This window comes from Paramormyrops kingsleyae, chromosome 2 (assembly GCF_048594095.1).
Source record: "Paramormyrops kingsleyae isolate MSU_618 chromosome 2, PKINGS_0.4, whole genome shotgun sequence".
NCBI lineage: Eukaryota > Metazoa > Chordata > Actinopteri > Osteoglossiformes > Mormyridae > Paramormyrops > Paramormyrops kingsleyae.
The window spans coordinates 40,477,861-40,492,670 of record NC_132798.1 but is presented as its reverse complement, the minus strand read 5'-3'; the positions used below and the strand labels follow the sequence as shown (position 1 = coordinate 40,492,670).

General features: G+C 43.8%; 1 protein-coding gene across 1 annotated transcript; it reads left to right on the top strand.

The window, feature by feature from the left end:
- ppm1f (protein phosphatase, Mg2+/Mn2+ dependent, 1F) lies at nt 1-13,557 on the top strand. Its single transcript, XM_023838966.2, is given in 10 exon segments — nt 1-400; nt 967-1,244; nt 3,732-3,844; nt 8,972-8,995; nt 8,998-9,040; nt 9,042-9,171; nt 9,518-9,706; nt 9,886-10,029; nt 10,376-10,469; nt 10,800-13,557. Coding segments are annotated over 9 exon segments (1,284 nt in total). The 5' UTR covers nt 1-400; nt 967-1,071; the 3' UTR covers nt 11,174-13,557.
- Nucleotides 13,558-14,810: the final 1,253 nt, after the last annotated feature.

The window sequence follows — 14,810 nt, the reverse complement described above, 5'->3', positions numbered from 1 at the left end:
AGGAAAGACAGATCATACACACGTGCAACCTATGAATATGCGAAAAAGGAAATGATTGCCCGGCTTTACAAGTTGATGCAAATCTGTTGCTTAAGGTTTATTTTAGCCGTGCATTAAGGAAAAGGATTTTTGCGAAAGCGTCACAGAATTGCATTCTATAACCGGCAGGTGGCGCCGTGTCCGCCAGTGCCTAGGAAGGTGGCCATTTTTGAAGAAACGCGCACGCGTTCTTTTTCAAACGGGATGGAGCGTAACAGTTTCCTCACGCAGCCACTTCCGTAGGGTGAATGTCGACAAGGAGCGTAAGAAGGGTGTCGGTTTCGAGGTAAAAGAAGTGAAACCTCATTTTTTTGGCCTCTTCGTGGATGTTTTTCAAGCAGCAACGGAAAGGCCACCTAAGGTACTAATTCTGACCATGCTTTCCATTTTAGAAACATTCTGGTTTGCCGTAGCATTAGACACTTTGTGCGACCTAACTCGAAATGTTTTGTTTTCCTTTGTATTGACACGTAATTGTTGGTTTTTATTTGTTTAATAAACTATATTTGTGGTTTTGTTATTGGACTCGCTGGTGTGAATTTTAACAATGTCATTAAGCAAGGTAAACCGCTACAGGGACGCGACGTTACTTTGTAGCACTGAGCTGTATACATACGTATACAGACGTGAGAGCAGGAGATGTACACATTCTCCTTATTGTGCCAGCTGTCATGTACCATCAGCCGTAAATGCTTTTTAAGATCAAGTCAAATATATATCCTGTTCTTTCAAATAACTGGTTAGTAAACGTTATGCAGTCCAAGGGTTTTTCAAATTCTTTAACCAAATATCTGGTATAAAGAAAAGCTGTTAAAATAACATGAACCACACAAAACGTTTTTCTTTCTAGCACCAGTTTGCATTTAACCCTGGTTAACACTGACCTACTGCAGAAAAATGTTGAGCTGATTCTTGCACTTTTTTCAGTGTCTTTTCCACAGGTGCTGTTCTCACTGTCTGTCTGTTGAGGACATCCCTCTGTAAAACGAGGACCAGGAAAGAAGTTCTGAGGAAGCAACACGGGCAGGCAGCATGGGCACAGAGGCAGCCAGTACAGAGCGCTTCCTGCGCGAGTTTGTGGAAGAGTTTCCCGAACCACTCAGCCCAGAAGACCCGCTGCCCCTCACACCCACGAGTGGCCGGATTGGTGTCGGCGAGGTGCGGGGCGAGAGCCTGGACTGGGCACAGCGACTGCTTGCTGCCAGGTCAGTAGACGGGTGCACCTGCATCAGTGTGCTGCAGCTGCTTACATACAAAAGGCTTGATGTGCCAGTTCAAGTTCCAGGTGGGGAATGCAGTCGTACCTATAGAGTAAAGAACATCATGTGATTCTCTTCAGTGGGAAGTCTGAAAAGAATGGATAATGGTTAAGCACCGTAAGAGATGCAAGTTATTTTATTTTAGAGAATTGTCTGGTAAAGGGAGTTTTATTTACACAAAAAAATGATTGGTTTAGAGAGAGAACCAATCACATTGTAGAGAAGGCGAGTCCAAGCAACTAGAGGAGGAGGGACCAAGACATCTGATTGGTTGGTCTTAAGTCTGACCAAGGTCTGATTGGTTATTTTTCTAAACCACTCATTTTTCATTCTGTCCTCAGAACATTTTTGTGCAAGTAAAACTCCCCTGAGCCCATTTGTCTTAAAACGCGATGGGAAAAGATTCTACAATAAACAACAGACTTTACATTGAGGCAGTTTAAAAGTTGCTTGATACACATGCACACCTTTGGTCAGCTGGCTGGCATGAGATTTTCAGTTCAAGTGTGCACTCACACACACACACACACACACACACACACACGCATTTACATGTATGTAACAGTTGTATTACCTTGTAAATAGTCTGTAGAGTTTGCAAACTATCTCAACACTCGTCAAAAGCTTCCATGTTGGTATTTAAAGTGGACGCTAGTGAATCGATCATGCACAGTGTGTCCAAAGCTGTGCATACAAAGCTGCACGGATACAAATTTTGGAGTGCAGCAGGCATTCGTTTGCGGAGGTGCACAATGATGTCAAAGGCTTCACAAACGTTCAAGTGGACACGTCCGATAGTGCGCTTATGTAGAAGTATGAACCAGCCTTAATGCATAGCTGTGTATTTTGTGGGCAGGATGGAATCTGTTTCAGATCCTAAATTAAGTGCTGGGTGTAATATTTGACATATGGTTGGATTCTAAATCCAACCAGGTGAAAAATATTTAGGCTGTACGTGCTTTGTAAGGAAATGCAAGTCCTGTCCTGTTTACACCTGTGCTTTTCTGTGGAGGAAAGGAGCCCTGCTTGTAGGATGACCAGCACATTCCTCACATTCCACTCCTGCAAAAAAACACAACAACAGGCTTAAGGTCTGCAGCCCTGCCTGGTCCTCTGTGTCCTGGCCAGTGTGTTTTCAGCATTAAACACAGCAGGTCTCACCTAGCAAACGCTGATATGCTGAAGAGTAGGAGGCAATTAATGAGTAATCTGTAGGCCATGCCTGTTTTTTTTTTTATTTGTCTTCCTCCCAGAATGTTTTGGGGATAAGCTCTGACTTCCTCTGAGCAGAACCAGCATTGTTTAGCCCTTTTCCTGGTTTTCAAAACACATTTCCTGTTTCAGTCTGCTTTGCGGCACACTTACAAAATATGGTGAGCAGGCGAAACACAATGAATAGTCTTCACCCTGCAGTTTAGTGTGCTGAGGTATCTTTAACGTTGGCGTTCCTTCTTGGTGGTGGGGGGGGGGGGGGGCTGGGGGGACGAACAACCTTTACTTAGTGGTAGTAGTTCTGTCTCATGGATTATTTTGCAACTGCTAGTAACCACAGCTGCGCTGAATCTTACTGAGGAATCTGTTTCTCATTCCAGACTGCTGATAGGTGGCTCCCTGGAGACCATTTTCTTTTTTTTTTAAATACTCCTTTCAGGGCTGCGTGCTGCAGAGTTTGGCAGAATGGTAGTGCAAGGAAGGAGATTAAAATGTGTCGGCATAGATGGGTGAAAAACGTCTCGAGTCCCACATATATCACAGAATCCCTTGCTTGCTTGTGTGTTCCCCCTTTGAATGTTCATTTACTGTAAGCCTGGGTGGACAGAGTCTAAGCAAACAGATTGGACTTGCGCATGGTTGGCTGTAATATTCAGCTGGGCGCTAATAGGATTAGTGTAAGCTAGGGGCCATAATGACATCCTTTGTTTGTGTCCTGTTTGTTCAAGAGCCTTCTGATTCCTCTTAGAAACAAGAATTCGTATCTCAGCAGCATTTGTCAGCTCATTGATGACCTCATTGTCTGACGCCCAGCTGTGTCACTGATTCTGGATGAGGCCCCTGGAAGTTTGGGACTGTTACAGTCTCTCTGCAGCCCTGTGAGAATGTTGTGCAAGTGAACCTGAGGGCGAAACTCTGTGGTCCTAAAGATGACAGGATGAACTTTCTCCGCTGTGTAACTGTAACTGTCACCTCCTCTGTGAGGGAAATCCCTTCTTTTTTTCAGGGTGGTCCGAGATGGTAGGCCGGAAATTCAGTTTGATTACTTGATACCTATGTCTTGATTTTTATTTTTTTTATAAAAGTTGGCCAATACTAATACGTTAACCAGTTTATGGTGCATCTGAAAAACAAAGTCAAGAAAGGAGAAAGTCTCCCTGCTGGTCACTTGCAGCCTTTCTCACATGTCCCCCCCCCCCCCCCCCCCCCACCCATCTACAGGAAAGCCCCACCTCTGCTGACTGCCCTGCTTTGCCACACAGCTGTGACAGAGCTCCTGAAGAGCGACCTGACCTCCTGTCACTGCACCACGGACCCCGAGCAGGAGCCAATCTGTGAGTGCCCTCCCCTCACAGTGAGCTTCCCTGCAGACACATAGAGGCCATGCAAAAATTTGATGCTGCCGTCACACTTAACCTGCCAGACGAGTGGCCATGGAGGTATGTGGAAATTATGGTGTTCGGGCAGTTTTCCAGCTTTCATATTTATGCATCTTTTTTTAGTGCAAGTCAATTTATTCTGACAACTGTTGTAGATTTCAACATACTTTGCTTAGTTTTGGGATCTGAAACTACCGGAGAAGTAAATGATAGTGACTAGCCATCAGCAGTGTGTATTGCAAAGCCTCAACACAGAGCAGACTGGCTAGGGTGTGGTTTGTGGTTAACAAATCTGGCAGCTTATTCTTTGGCCAATTAACCGACTTCCTGTAGGGCTCTTACTAGGGCTGAACGATTTATCGATTTCAAATCGAAATCGCGATTTGAAAGAACGCGATTAGCAAATCGCAAAGGCTGCGATTTAGGACATACATTATACAGAACGTCGGACCCAGGTTTTAAAACTGTTGTAAGAATAGTTTTCCAAACTCATACCGTGCTCCCTATGTGACAGTCGTTCTCACCAATCAGAAGTGGCCCGAGGCGACAGAGTACACAAACAGCAAACACGTGAAACCCGAAGAAAATGTTGCATTCGCGGTGCGGAAAAAATATTGATTCCGCTACTGAGCTATAAGTGAATTCATGGTCCGAGATTGTTTCAGAAAGGTCCTATCATCAATAGAACCGGCGAGCTCCTTTTCAACACCAGCTGCAATATACTTCAGCGTATCATACCTTTTGGTTTTTGTTAATAGGCAGTAGCATTAGTATACTGCTAACCCATCAAAACAACAATACAGTCATGTTTATGTCATATGTTTTTGTGCTTATTAAATTTTAAGTGTTTCAAAAAATTAATCCCCAGTAATAAAATAAAAGTATTGCTTTAACATAAATACTAAAATAATAGATCACTTTAATCGCTATTACAGTTGGGTATGGGCACGCGGTCTTATTTAGAAAACATACAAAAAGAGACGCATATAATGTTTAATCATTCGTTTTGTATTTGTCCGAGTAACAAAGCAAAGGAATGATAAGCTGCAGTCGAAAACTGCATTTTACTTCTCATTTAAAATAAAATGCAGGGTTGGCAACTTTGGTCAGCTGCATGGAGTGAGATTTTCTGTTCTCTGTTCTGCACACACATTTACATGTATGTGAGTTTTATTACCTTGTAAATAGTCTGTAGGGTTTGCAAACTGCCTTAACATTTTTGATGCAGCTAATTTTAAGTTCAGAATGGAATATAGATTTGCCGTAAGATTTCTTGGGTGGAGTCTGAAAGAGTTTGCAACCATGAACACGTACATTTTTTGTTTCACCTGAATTGATTTGTATAGAAAATAACCGTATACAGTTGTTAAAAAGCGGAAACTTCGACCAACATGAAATCACCAATAAACGACTTCTATTTATTCAACATTTTATAAAATGCATACTACGTTTAAAAATGTCCAGCTTTACGGTTTCAGGACAGAACAGCCACTCTGTTATGAACATTACGTTTTTTTGAGTGTTATTAGTGTTAATAACAGCAGCTAACAACACAATAGCGCAAACAAAAGGGCTGCATACACCGAAGTAGCTTTTGCTTGTTCATTGGCTTGGGAAAAGGCAGTTCTACTGTTATTAGGAGGGTAATAAGCGTTACCTGCAAGATCGCTATTTTTCTTTTTGCTTCAATTGTTTTCATTATTACTTTATTTAACTTGACACATCACGTCTTTAAATTCTCATCCTTGCATTAGAATATAGACCAGTTAATACTGATGGTATCTCATGCTGCGTCATATGTTTTAAAATTACTACATACTGAATATTGAACTGAAGCTTGACATAAAAATAAATCGCAAATCAAATCGTAATTTCTGTCAGAAAAATCGCGATTCGATATTTTCCCCAAATCGTGCAGCCCTAGCTCTTAAAAAGCATCAGTAGGCCTGTTTGGGAGATGTGAAGGCCAACGCGTTGCCTTTGCGTCTGCCGAGGCACAGACCAGGCATTAGTAGTGCTTTTCTACCACTCCAGCTACCATACTTTTGGTACTTTGAGAAAGGTACTTCAAGGCGTTGGTTTTCCACTGGTGTAAAAATCTTTCAGTTCTGTACGGACATTATAGCTCAGGGTTACTCTGTCATATAAAAATAGCTTTGTAATTTTAATTATTCCTTTTATAGATTATCTAATATATGTTTAAAAAATCAATATAAAGTTTACCTCTGCTGCTTTTGCATAAGTGCTGCATGTGTTCTCCAAGACAGTTATAATCATTTTCATTCTTTCATCCATGGGTTTCTGAGAAATTTGTTAGAAACTCCTTTTTGCTTTATAAAATACCACAATATTTTTTACAACAAAATCACATTGCCAGGACAACACACTATATGCATGCTGTACTAGTACAGTGGTACCTTGGTTTACGAGCATAATTCGTTCCGGAAACATGCTTGTAATCCAAAGCACTCGTATATCAAAGCGAATTTTCCCATTAGAAATAATGGAAACTCATATGATCCGTTCCACAACTCAAAAATATTCATATAAAAATTATTAATACAAAATATAAAGTAAAAATACATAAAACAAATTAACCTACGCTTTACATTTGAAAAGAATCGTGGATGGTGTGAGAGAGACGAGAGAGGAGAAGAGGAGGGTTATTTTGTAGGACGACTTTCACTATAATTAACGGAATCACTGCTATCTGTTGGCTCACTGGAATCTGTTTGTGCGACTTTAACAAGGAACCGATCCAATGACAGCCTCTTTTGCCTTCTTTTCGATTTCGCAAAAATGTGGACATTGCATTGTCGTTAAACAGATTCATCGCTCGCACTGCTACGCCCTTATTCAGGTGGTGCTTTTCTACTAAATTTTGACTATACGAGTGAGGCATGCCGACTGAGACCGAGCATGGGAGACGATTACCCACAATTCTGCAGCGTGAGAAAGTGAATAACCATTGGTTCAGTTGTGATGACGTGCGTGTATTTGTGTGTGTGCCGAGCGCACGTAAAAACAAGAAAAACAAGGAGTGCATGTGTGTCATATGATTTTTCATGATACTTGGTGCTCGTAAACCAGGACTTGCTCGGTTACCAAGTCAAAATTTATTAAAAATCTTTGCTCGTCTTGTGGAACACTCGTAAACCGTAAATCCGAGGTTCCACTGTATATTAAACAAAATATTACTAAATATTTTTTGTCATGCCATTCTGATCTTTTCATTAAATCTGTTCTTCTGACCAAATCGCAATTAGGTGTTTTTAACTTCATTGTTTTCTGAGATCATAACTTTTTTCAAGGCTGCATTTGTATTGTGTTTCAGAGGCAGGCTATTTGCATAACGAATTGACAGAGAAAGCATTTCAAGTCCCATTCCAAAGTACCAAAAAGTACCCTAGCTGGTTTTGGTGTGGTACTTTTGGTACTGGAAGTTTTAGTACTGGTACTCAATTGGAAGTCGGTGGAAAAGGGAAAGTACCAAAAGTACCACACTAAAAGTACGGAACTTGGTCCATGCTAGCTGGAGCCGCATGTGCTAGCCGAGGCTGCAGGCTGGAGCTGTGTGAGTTAGTGGCTGTCCTTCTTGTACACAGGGCTGTGCAGTCAGTGAATGTTCCGGAGTCGACCTGCACTTTGCTGGTGTTATGAGCCCTTCTAGCTACCGAGCAGCTGAGCGCCACTTCACGGGGCTGATTTAATCGGCTGGCACGGCACCATGCTCACCCCGGTGTCCTCCGGTCTCCTAGAAACCTGCGGGTCTGCGCTGAAGCGGCGTGCTGTAAGCCTCATTAGCAGGGTAGCCATGTGCAGGAGGTCATTCACTCCCGCTTCTACCAAAAGAGGACAAAGGGTAGCCTCACATCACTGGCGTGACCCGGTGCTGGCTCGAATATCGAATGGCAGCCATGCTGCCCAGAATTAACCAGTCAGAATGAAGCTGGTAGACAAAAATATTAGTTAGACATGGAACTGAGGTGTGATTATATCTTGCTTTTAAGTAGTACTCCCGGTATGACTGGAATTCCCTAGAAGAGGACAGTAGAGTTCCATAAACAGGAAAAATTAGTCTTCTAAAGTAGGCAGCAAAACATGCCTGACCTCTAGTGGACATTTGTGAATCTTTTTTTCCCCCATCGCATACAGTGTTAGATACCATTTGTAGCAGAAGGATCACAATCTTTTGTTTTCCCACGTGAAGGATCGATGAGCTGGGATGGTATGTATCAGAAACAGGTGGGGGCATGTGGTGGGGGGTGTTGGTTGGGGCTGGATGTCTGAGAACCTGAAAGTTGGTCCCTCCTGAGGTCCTGAGGTACTTTTTTGATCACTCATGATTATGCTAATTTTACCAAGGTTCCCCCCCCCCCCCGCCCCCGAAAAGTGTCTACATGAATTTGCTCCTTCACAGAGCAGGCTGTTTACATGAACGCTAGAATTCTTATATGACGTGTTCCTAATAAAAGCATAGACCCATCTATCCATGCACCTTTCAGCTGTTCACCCTGGTCAGGGTTATGGGAGTGGCTGAGATTAGTCTGAGCATTCCCACTGAAGGTTGTGGAAGGTCATACCTCTGCTATTGGTCATTCTGTACTTGATACACAGATTCCCATATACCTACAGGTACATAATGTTCCAGTTAGTGGTGGGGTGATATGACAGTAATTTACCATGCCCTGTTGAAATGGTATCCACGATAAGCGTTATCACAAGAATCGCAATACAGCATTGCTTAACACTATTAAGATAGATCATGATTCTAACCAGAAATAGCGTGATGTGACATTTTGGCTGTATTACCCACCCCCAGCTGTAATAGAGAGACATATTGAGTAAATCTCTGGAAATAAAGATAAGATATAACATCTGAATATCTAAAAGCAATTGGTATCTTTACATAATGTATAAACTTGCTTTGGTAAGAATAAACAGTAAAAAGCTTCTAAGTAAAGATGTACTAATTGGTGGAAAGGATTTTATTCCTCAATGGTTTGCCAGTGGGGATTTTGTATTAAAGTAGGATTCTTTATGTATTAGAATGTTAGTTACTGATGCTTTTCTATCCCACAGTGCTCCAGTCCAGCTCTGTTCAGCGGATCTCTTCAGCAAGCTGTGGGAGGTTGTCTTCTCCTGGCATCAGACCCCCCGCCCTGCCCTCAGGCCCCTCACGCTTCCTCCTCTGCTCCACACACGCCATCCGCAACATGCGCCGAAAGATGGAGGACCGGCATGTGGCCCTTTCAGAATTCAACCAGATGTTTGGAATCCAGGTGAGGCTTCCGTCCACACAGCCACAGGCTTCAACTCCTGAATGTCTTGGTTGGGGTCCAGGGCCACCATAAACAGCCAGCCCATGATAAGGCACATTAGCAAGCGCTTCTTTTACCTCTGACTGGCAGAGCGACGCTGGCTTCCACCTGGGAAAGCTTTTAATCACCCAGGGTGGGGGCTTAAGTCCAAGAGGCATTCAGCCAATAAAGAGCTGAGATGATGAATGGTGGTAATAGCGTTACCCTTGTACAGGTGTGTTTCTGCATAATTGCTCTGGCAGGTCATATATATGCCCTGTAATGTACGATGCCTTCACTTATCACCCACTGGCTGTGCTTCCCGCAGGATGGGGTGGACCGCGGGTACTATGCGGTTTTTGATGGCCACGGTGGGGTTGATGCCGCCACCTTTGCCGCCACCCACCTGCATGTGCTGCTGGGCCAGCATGAGGCGCTAGCAAGCAACCCCACTGAGGCCCTCAGGAACTCCTTCAGCTGCACAGATGACATGTTCAAGGAGAAAGCTACTAGAGAGGTCAGAGGTCAAACTTTAACATTTGCACGTTTATTTAAACTGTAAAAGTTTCTCTTTTGGTGAAGCATCTGGGTTTCTCTTGTTTTTGCTGTAATCTTTAATGTGTGGTTGCGTGTATGTGTGTGTGTGTGTGTGTGTGTGTGCGCGTGCGTGTGTGCATACACGTGCAATTTCTGCAGCGCCTGCGCAGCGGCAGCACGGGTGTGGCAGTGCTCCTGGCGGGTGATTGGCTGCACGTGGCCTGGCTAGGGGACTCCCAGGCTATGCTGGTGCGGCAGGGTGACCCGGTCACGCTCATGGACCCCCACAAGCCAGAGCGCGAGGTAAGCACCTCAATGGCCACATTCAAGAGGAGGATGGGCGCATTCGTGTAGTTTCCTAGCTCCCCACTTTGATGTCCAACTTCTATCGGGCCACAGGACTCTTCCAGCACCTGTTTATCTTTTGATTTAGTTTCCTGCTGTTGGTTTGTCTCACCCACAGCTTTTTTTGAAAGCCCTGCATACTCGTCACATAGAGCCCTCTCTAGGCTATTGATTATGCGCAATGTACATCTGCACTGCAATTGTGGGTTTGAATGCTGTGTAGATGGAGGCGGGATAAACACTGTGGATATCTGTCAAACTGAGGAAGGAATGCAGCTGTTAAATGCTGACTCCCCTCCCCAAGGATGAGAAGCAAAGGATCGAAGACCTGGGAGGATGCATCACTTTCATGGGGTGCTGGAGAGTCAATGGCACTTATGCTGTTTCTCGGGCAATTGGTGAGTGACTCCAGCGATGTTGCCATGGGATACCATCCATCCCTGCACACCACCAGGCTTAGGACTGTGACGTGCTCTTAAAATGTCAAAACACCATTTTCTCCACAGCTCCATGACAACTGTAAGACATGGCAACCTGAGCCTATAACCTCCTCACTTCCTGTTTCCTGTCGCTTATCGTAATTCATCTTTCTTAATTGTAATTTCTGTAGCAGATAGTTTTAGCCAGAGAAACATTTGTTTTTGCTAATGCAGTCCAGGCTTAAGTAGATTGAAGGTTGCTAGCAAATTGATAGCAGTTCCTCTTCAAACCCGTGTCCTGTGCGCCAGGTGACTTTGATCAGAAGCCGTACATTTCCGGTGATGCGGACTGCGCCTCGCTGCAGTTGGATGGGCAGGAGGACTACGTGTTGCTGGCGTGCGACGGCTTCTTCGACACAGTACGGCCGGCTGATGTGCCAGGGCTGGTGCACGATGCGCTGTTGGAGGGTGCAGGTGAGGTCGATGCCGTCGCCCAACAACTGGTGGCGCAGGCCAAGGCGGCAGGCTCCAGCGACAACATCACCGTGCTGCTGGTGTTTTTGCGTGAGCCGGCGCTGCTGCTCCACGAGGCAGGACATCCCCCCAGACCGGCAGCCAGGCTTCCCCCAGACGGCACCCCTGCTCACCGGCAGGACGCAGAGGGGGGCCCAGTGCTGCCCTGAGCCGGTAGCTCAGCTTTGCAGTGTGTCAATCTGCTGGGTCCTTTCTTTCTTACACCTGTGCCAGTCAGTGATCCACACGTGCCCTCAGCAGCGGCCGGCCGGCCGGCCGGCGATCCACACGTGCCCTCAGCAGCGGCCGGCCGGCCGGCGATCCACACGTGCCCTCAGCTTTCTGACTGCATCGTGGACATATATAGCGCCCTGCCAAACTCAGCCAAACAAGTTCTGCTCTAGCTGCCTGTCTTTTGTCAGATGGTGCATTATTTGGGTCACTGTTACACTCAAAGGCCTGGTTTCACCCTCATGTTCGGATGCCTGTGTGTGTCTGTGTCTTCCTGAAATCTGCTCCGTGTCGCCTTCATACTTGATACGTATCTTATCGTATCGTGTTTACATGTGTGTATGTGTGTGTATATCCAGCAGTACGTGTGTGTGTGTTTGCATCATTGATGTATGTAGTCATTCTTCTGTGCTGTGAAAAAGCTCCCTTCCCCATCAATACAGGACACAACAAACCAGCTGCAAAACAAAATGAATATTTTGGCCAAGTTTTCATGTCTGCTATTGTTGTGCTCCCCAGTATTGCCGGTTGGTTAGACTCACCAAAGACTGCTTTACTGCTGAGGATATGCCTTATGACTGAGGCCCACAGGTATCTTCAGCTGGGGCTTTGGGTATTACTGTATTACAAATGTCATTAATAATTTAAACCCTGCTGGCAAATGGCTGTTATATGATGTCACTGGGCTATCAATAGAAGACCAAAGCATATTGGATAAAAGCTAAGAAGAACAGTGAGTGCTGGAGTCAAATGACCCGCCTCAGATTATCAGACAGGCAGTCTCCTCCAAATCTCCCCTGGCTTTTGGATTGACTGTAAACGGCAGCCAATCGCAGCAGCTATTGGGAGAGATTTGATCATGAGTGGATAAGAGATTGTACTGTTAATGAAGGGCTGGTTAATGGATGGGACACCAGTTAAGAGTGAAATTAAGATTACTCAAAGATGAATCCAATCTCCAGTAAGGGTGTAATGTATCTTGGGGGTTAGTTGCTTAGCGCATATGCGGCAAAATATTTTATCTGTAAATCCACACTGTAAAGCCTGCAAATGATTTAATCTGACAATGAACGTAACTCATATTTGACTTGACTTCCCCACAATGCAGTATGACTGCTGGGAAATGTTAGAACAGTTTATCGCAAACTCTGGCGCTTTCTCTTTGAGATTATCAATATCTGATAACACTTTGTGTGTCTGTGTCTGTGGGGGTGTGTGTTTGCGACTCAAATGCTGCATCATGAAACCTGAAGTCAGTTTTGTACCAAAGACAAACATTTAGTTCAGCACACTACGCCACCAAGTTTTTGAATTACTAATCTGTTTTGCTGTGTGTAAAACTACTGGCTGCAGCGACAACAGTATGTTTTTGCTTAAGCAGCATTTGAAGACGTGAATGAGCAGCCTAGCAGTGTTACACCGGGGTGTTCAAGCATAGTTACAGCTGCCAGTAGTAGCGCTATTCTGTTAAGCCATTTAATTGATGACATAAATTGTCAGATATTCCATATCAAACAATAAAATGAGGTTTAGTATTACATGTGGTGCTAGTTTGAAATGAATTCTGGGGAGACATACAACAATCTCTGCATAGTTTCAGAAATGTTCTGGAAAGCAGCTTCTGCGTTCTCTGTTCAGGATGACTGTTCATCTTGCAGCATGAAAGTCTTTTCTGAGTAGGTTGTGAAATTTTGTATTATTCAGTATTAAACTCTGCTATTTGTCCTCGTGTTTTGTGTTCAGTAAATTACATGTATTGTTCATATGGCTGTTTGTAAACTAGTTTTTAAAGCACTGTTTTTAAATAGTGGGAGAGGTAACATTTTTATATTGAAATATACAGTATTTCTGCAGCTGATTTTGTATTTGGCCCTTATACTTCATTTAAACAATTCATGATGGTAGATGCCATCTTATAGAGATTACTTTGTAAGTGCCTTACCCAGTTAATACTTGTCAGTGTCACCATGGCATTTAGTGTAAGAGTAAGGAAACTGTGAAGGACATTTTCACAAATGTCACATCAAAAATCTGTTCAACTCTGCTGAGATGAATCAGACTTTAGGTTGACTTTTTGCTTTTCTTTGGAGTTGGGTTTCAATATTAAATGTCTTATACAGTGTTTATTAGTTGTAAGTGCTGTAATTGTAAGGTAAACAAGTCCCTATGTAAGTATGTGTGTTATCCACTGTTGACTGTGTTGATCAGTATTTGTGGTACATTCAGTATTACTTTTAAGAGCATTTATGAAACTACTCTGCTGTCTACCCGCTACTGTATGTTTATTCTTAACACACATAATAAAACTTAAAAATAAAACTAACTTCACAGGGTACAATTTGATTTCTGCCTTTGCCTTAGTTCTTAGGACAGCTTCGTTTTAGAAACTTGCATTAAATGCTTCCTAATCACAGTCACAATTGCTGTTCTCCATGTGGAAACATTTTCTTGTGATTTAGAATGCCTGAAATACCCATCATGCACTTGCCTATTGCTGAGAGACATGCTTACACACACCTGGTCCTTTGCTGGTATGATTTTAACATTTGCATGAGATTTTTTATGGGTTCCTGGCCAGTATTACACTAGGCCATGGAATACTTGGGGTTGTGATTTCTAATTTCTCATATGTGATGTATATTGAAGTGTTTACACATTGTTTGCATCTGAAAAAAATGTAAAGGGTGACACTGCCAATCAACCGTACCGCACCCCCCACCCCTCCCTTTGGGACACTTAATGATGTAGGAATGGCATAAAGGGCACTTAATAATGGTACCCTTTTCCTCAGGAAAGGCACCGATAAGGTGCGATTTCCCAGCTGGAACGCACCTTAATCAGCTAATTACCAGCTTTATTTACCAGATATGTTTCAGCAGGAAAATCTGCAAACTATGCTGGATTCTGGTCCCCCAGGACCATAATTGAGCAGCCCTGGCTTAGACCATTGTAAGGGCCCTTCATAACAGCATCCGTTTCCATTAGAAGGATGCCAATAGGGACCTCTTAGGCCATTGTAAGGGCACCCTATAGGGCACTGCATCACATTCTCTCCACTAGAAGGGCTCTCATTAAGACACTATCACATTTTCTTGGGTACATCATGTATCTCACAAGAATGGAACACCCTAGGCGGCACTCGATTATTTTTTTTCCATGTGAAGGGCAATCAATAGTGGTATTTTTGCCATTCATGAGGGTACTTTAGCAATGTTTTTTCAACCTTGGAGGCACTGGGGGGGCGGGGCTGGGGGATGGTTGCACCCTCCTGAGTGCACCAGTGTGACTGAAAAAATCTATAAAAAAAAACCTCTTCAGTGGTAAGGGCCGACATGCCTCTTCAACATTGCGTGGAGATTGGGGATAGTACTTTTGGATTGAGACCACCACCCCAGTCTGCCAATCCTTAAGAAAGGGAACTGGAGAGTGTGTTCCAACTTCAGGAGCCTGTTGGTTGGACCTCAGATTTAGGAAGAGCAATGCCGATTCTGTCATGGCCGCGGAACACTGGACCAGCTTTTTACCCTCACAAGGATACTGGAGGGTTCATGGGAGTCTGTCCAACTTGAAAGGCAT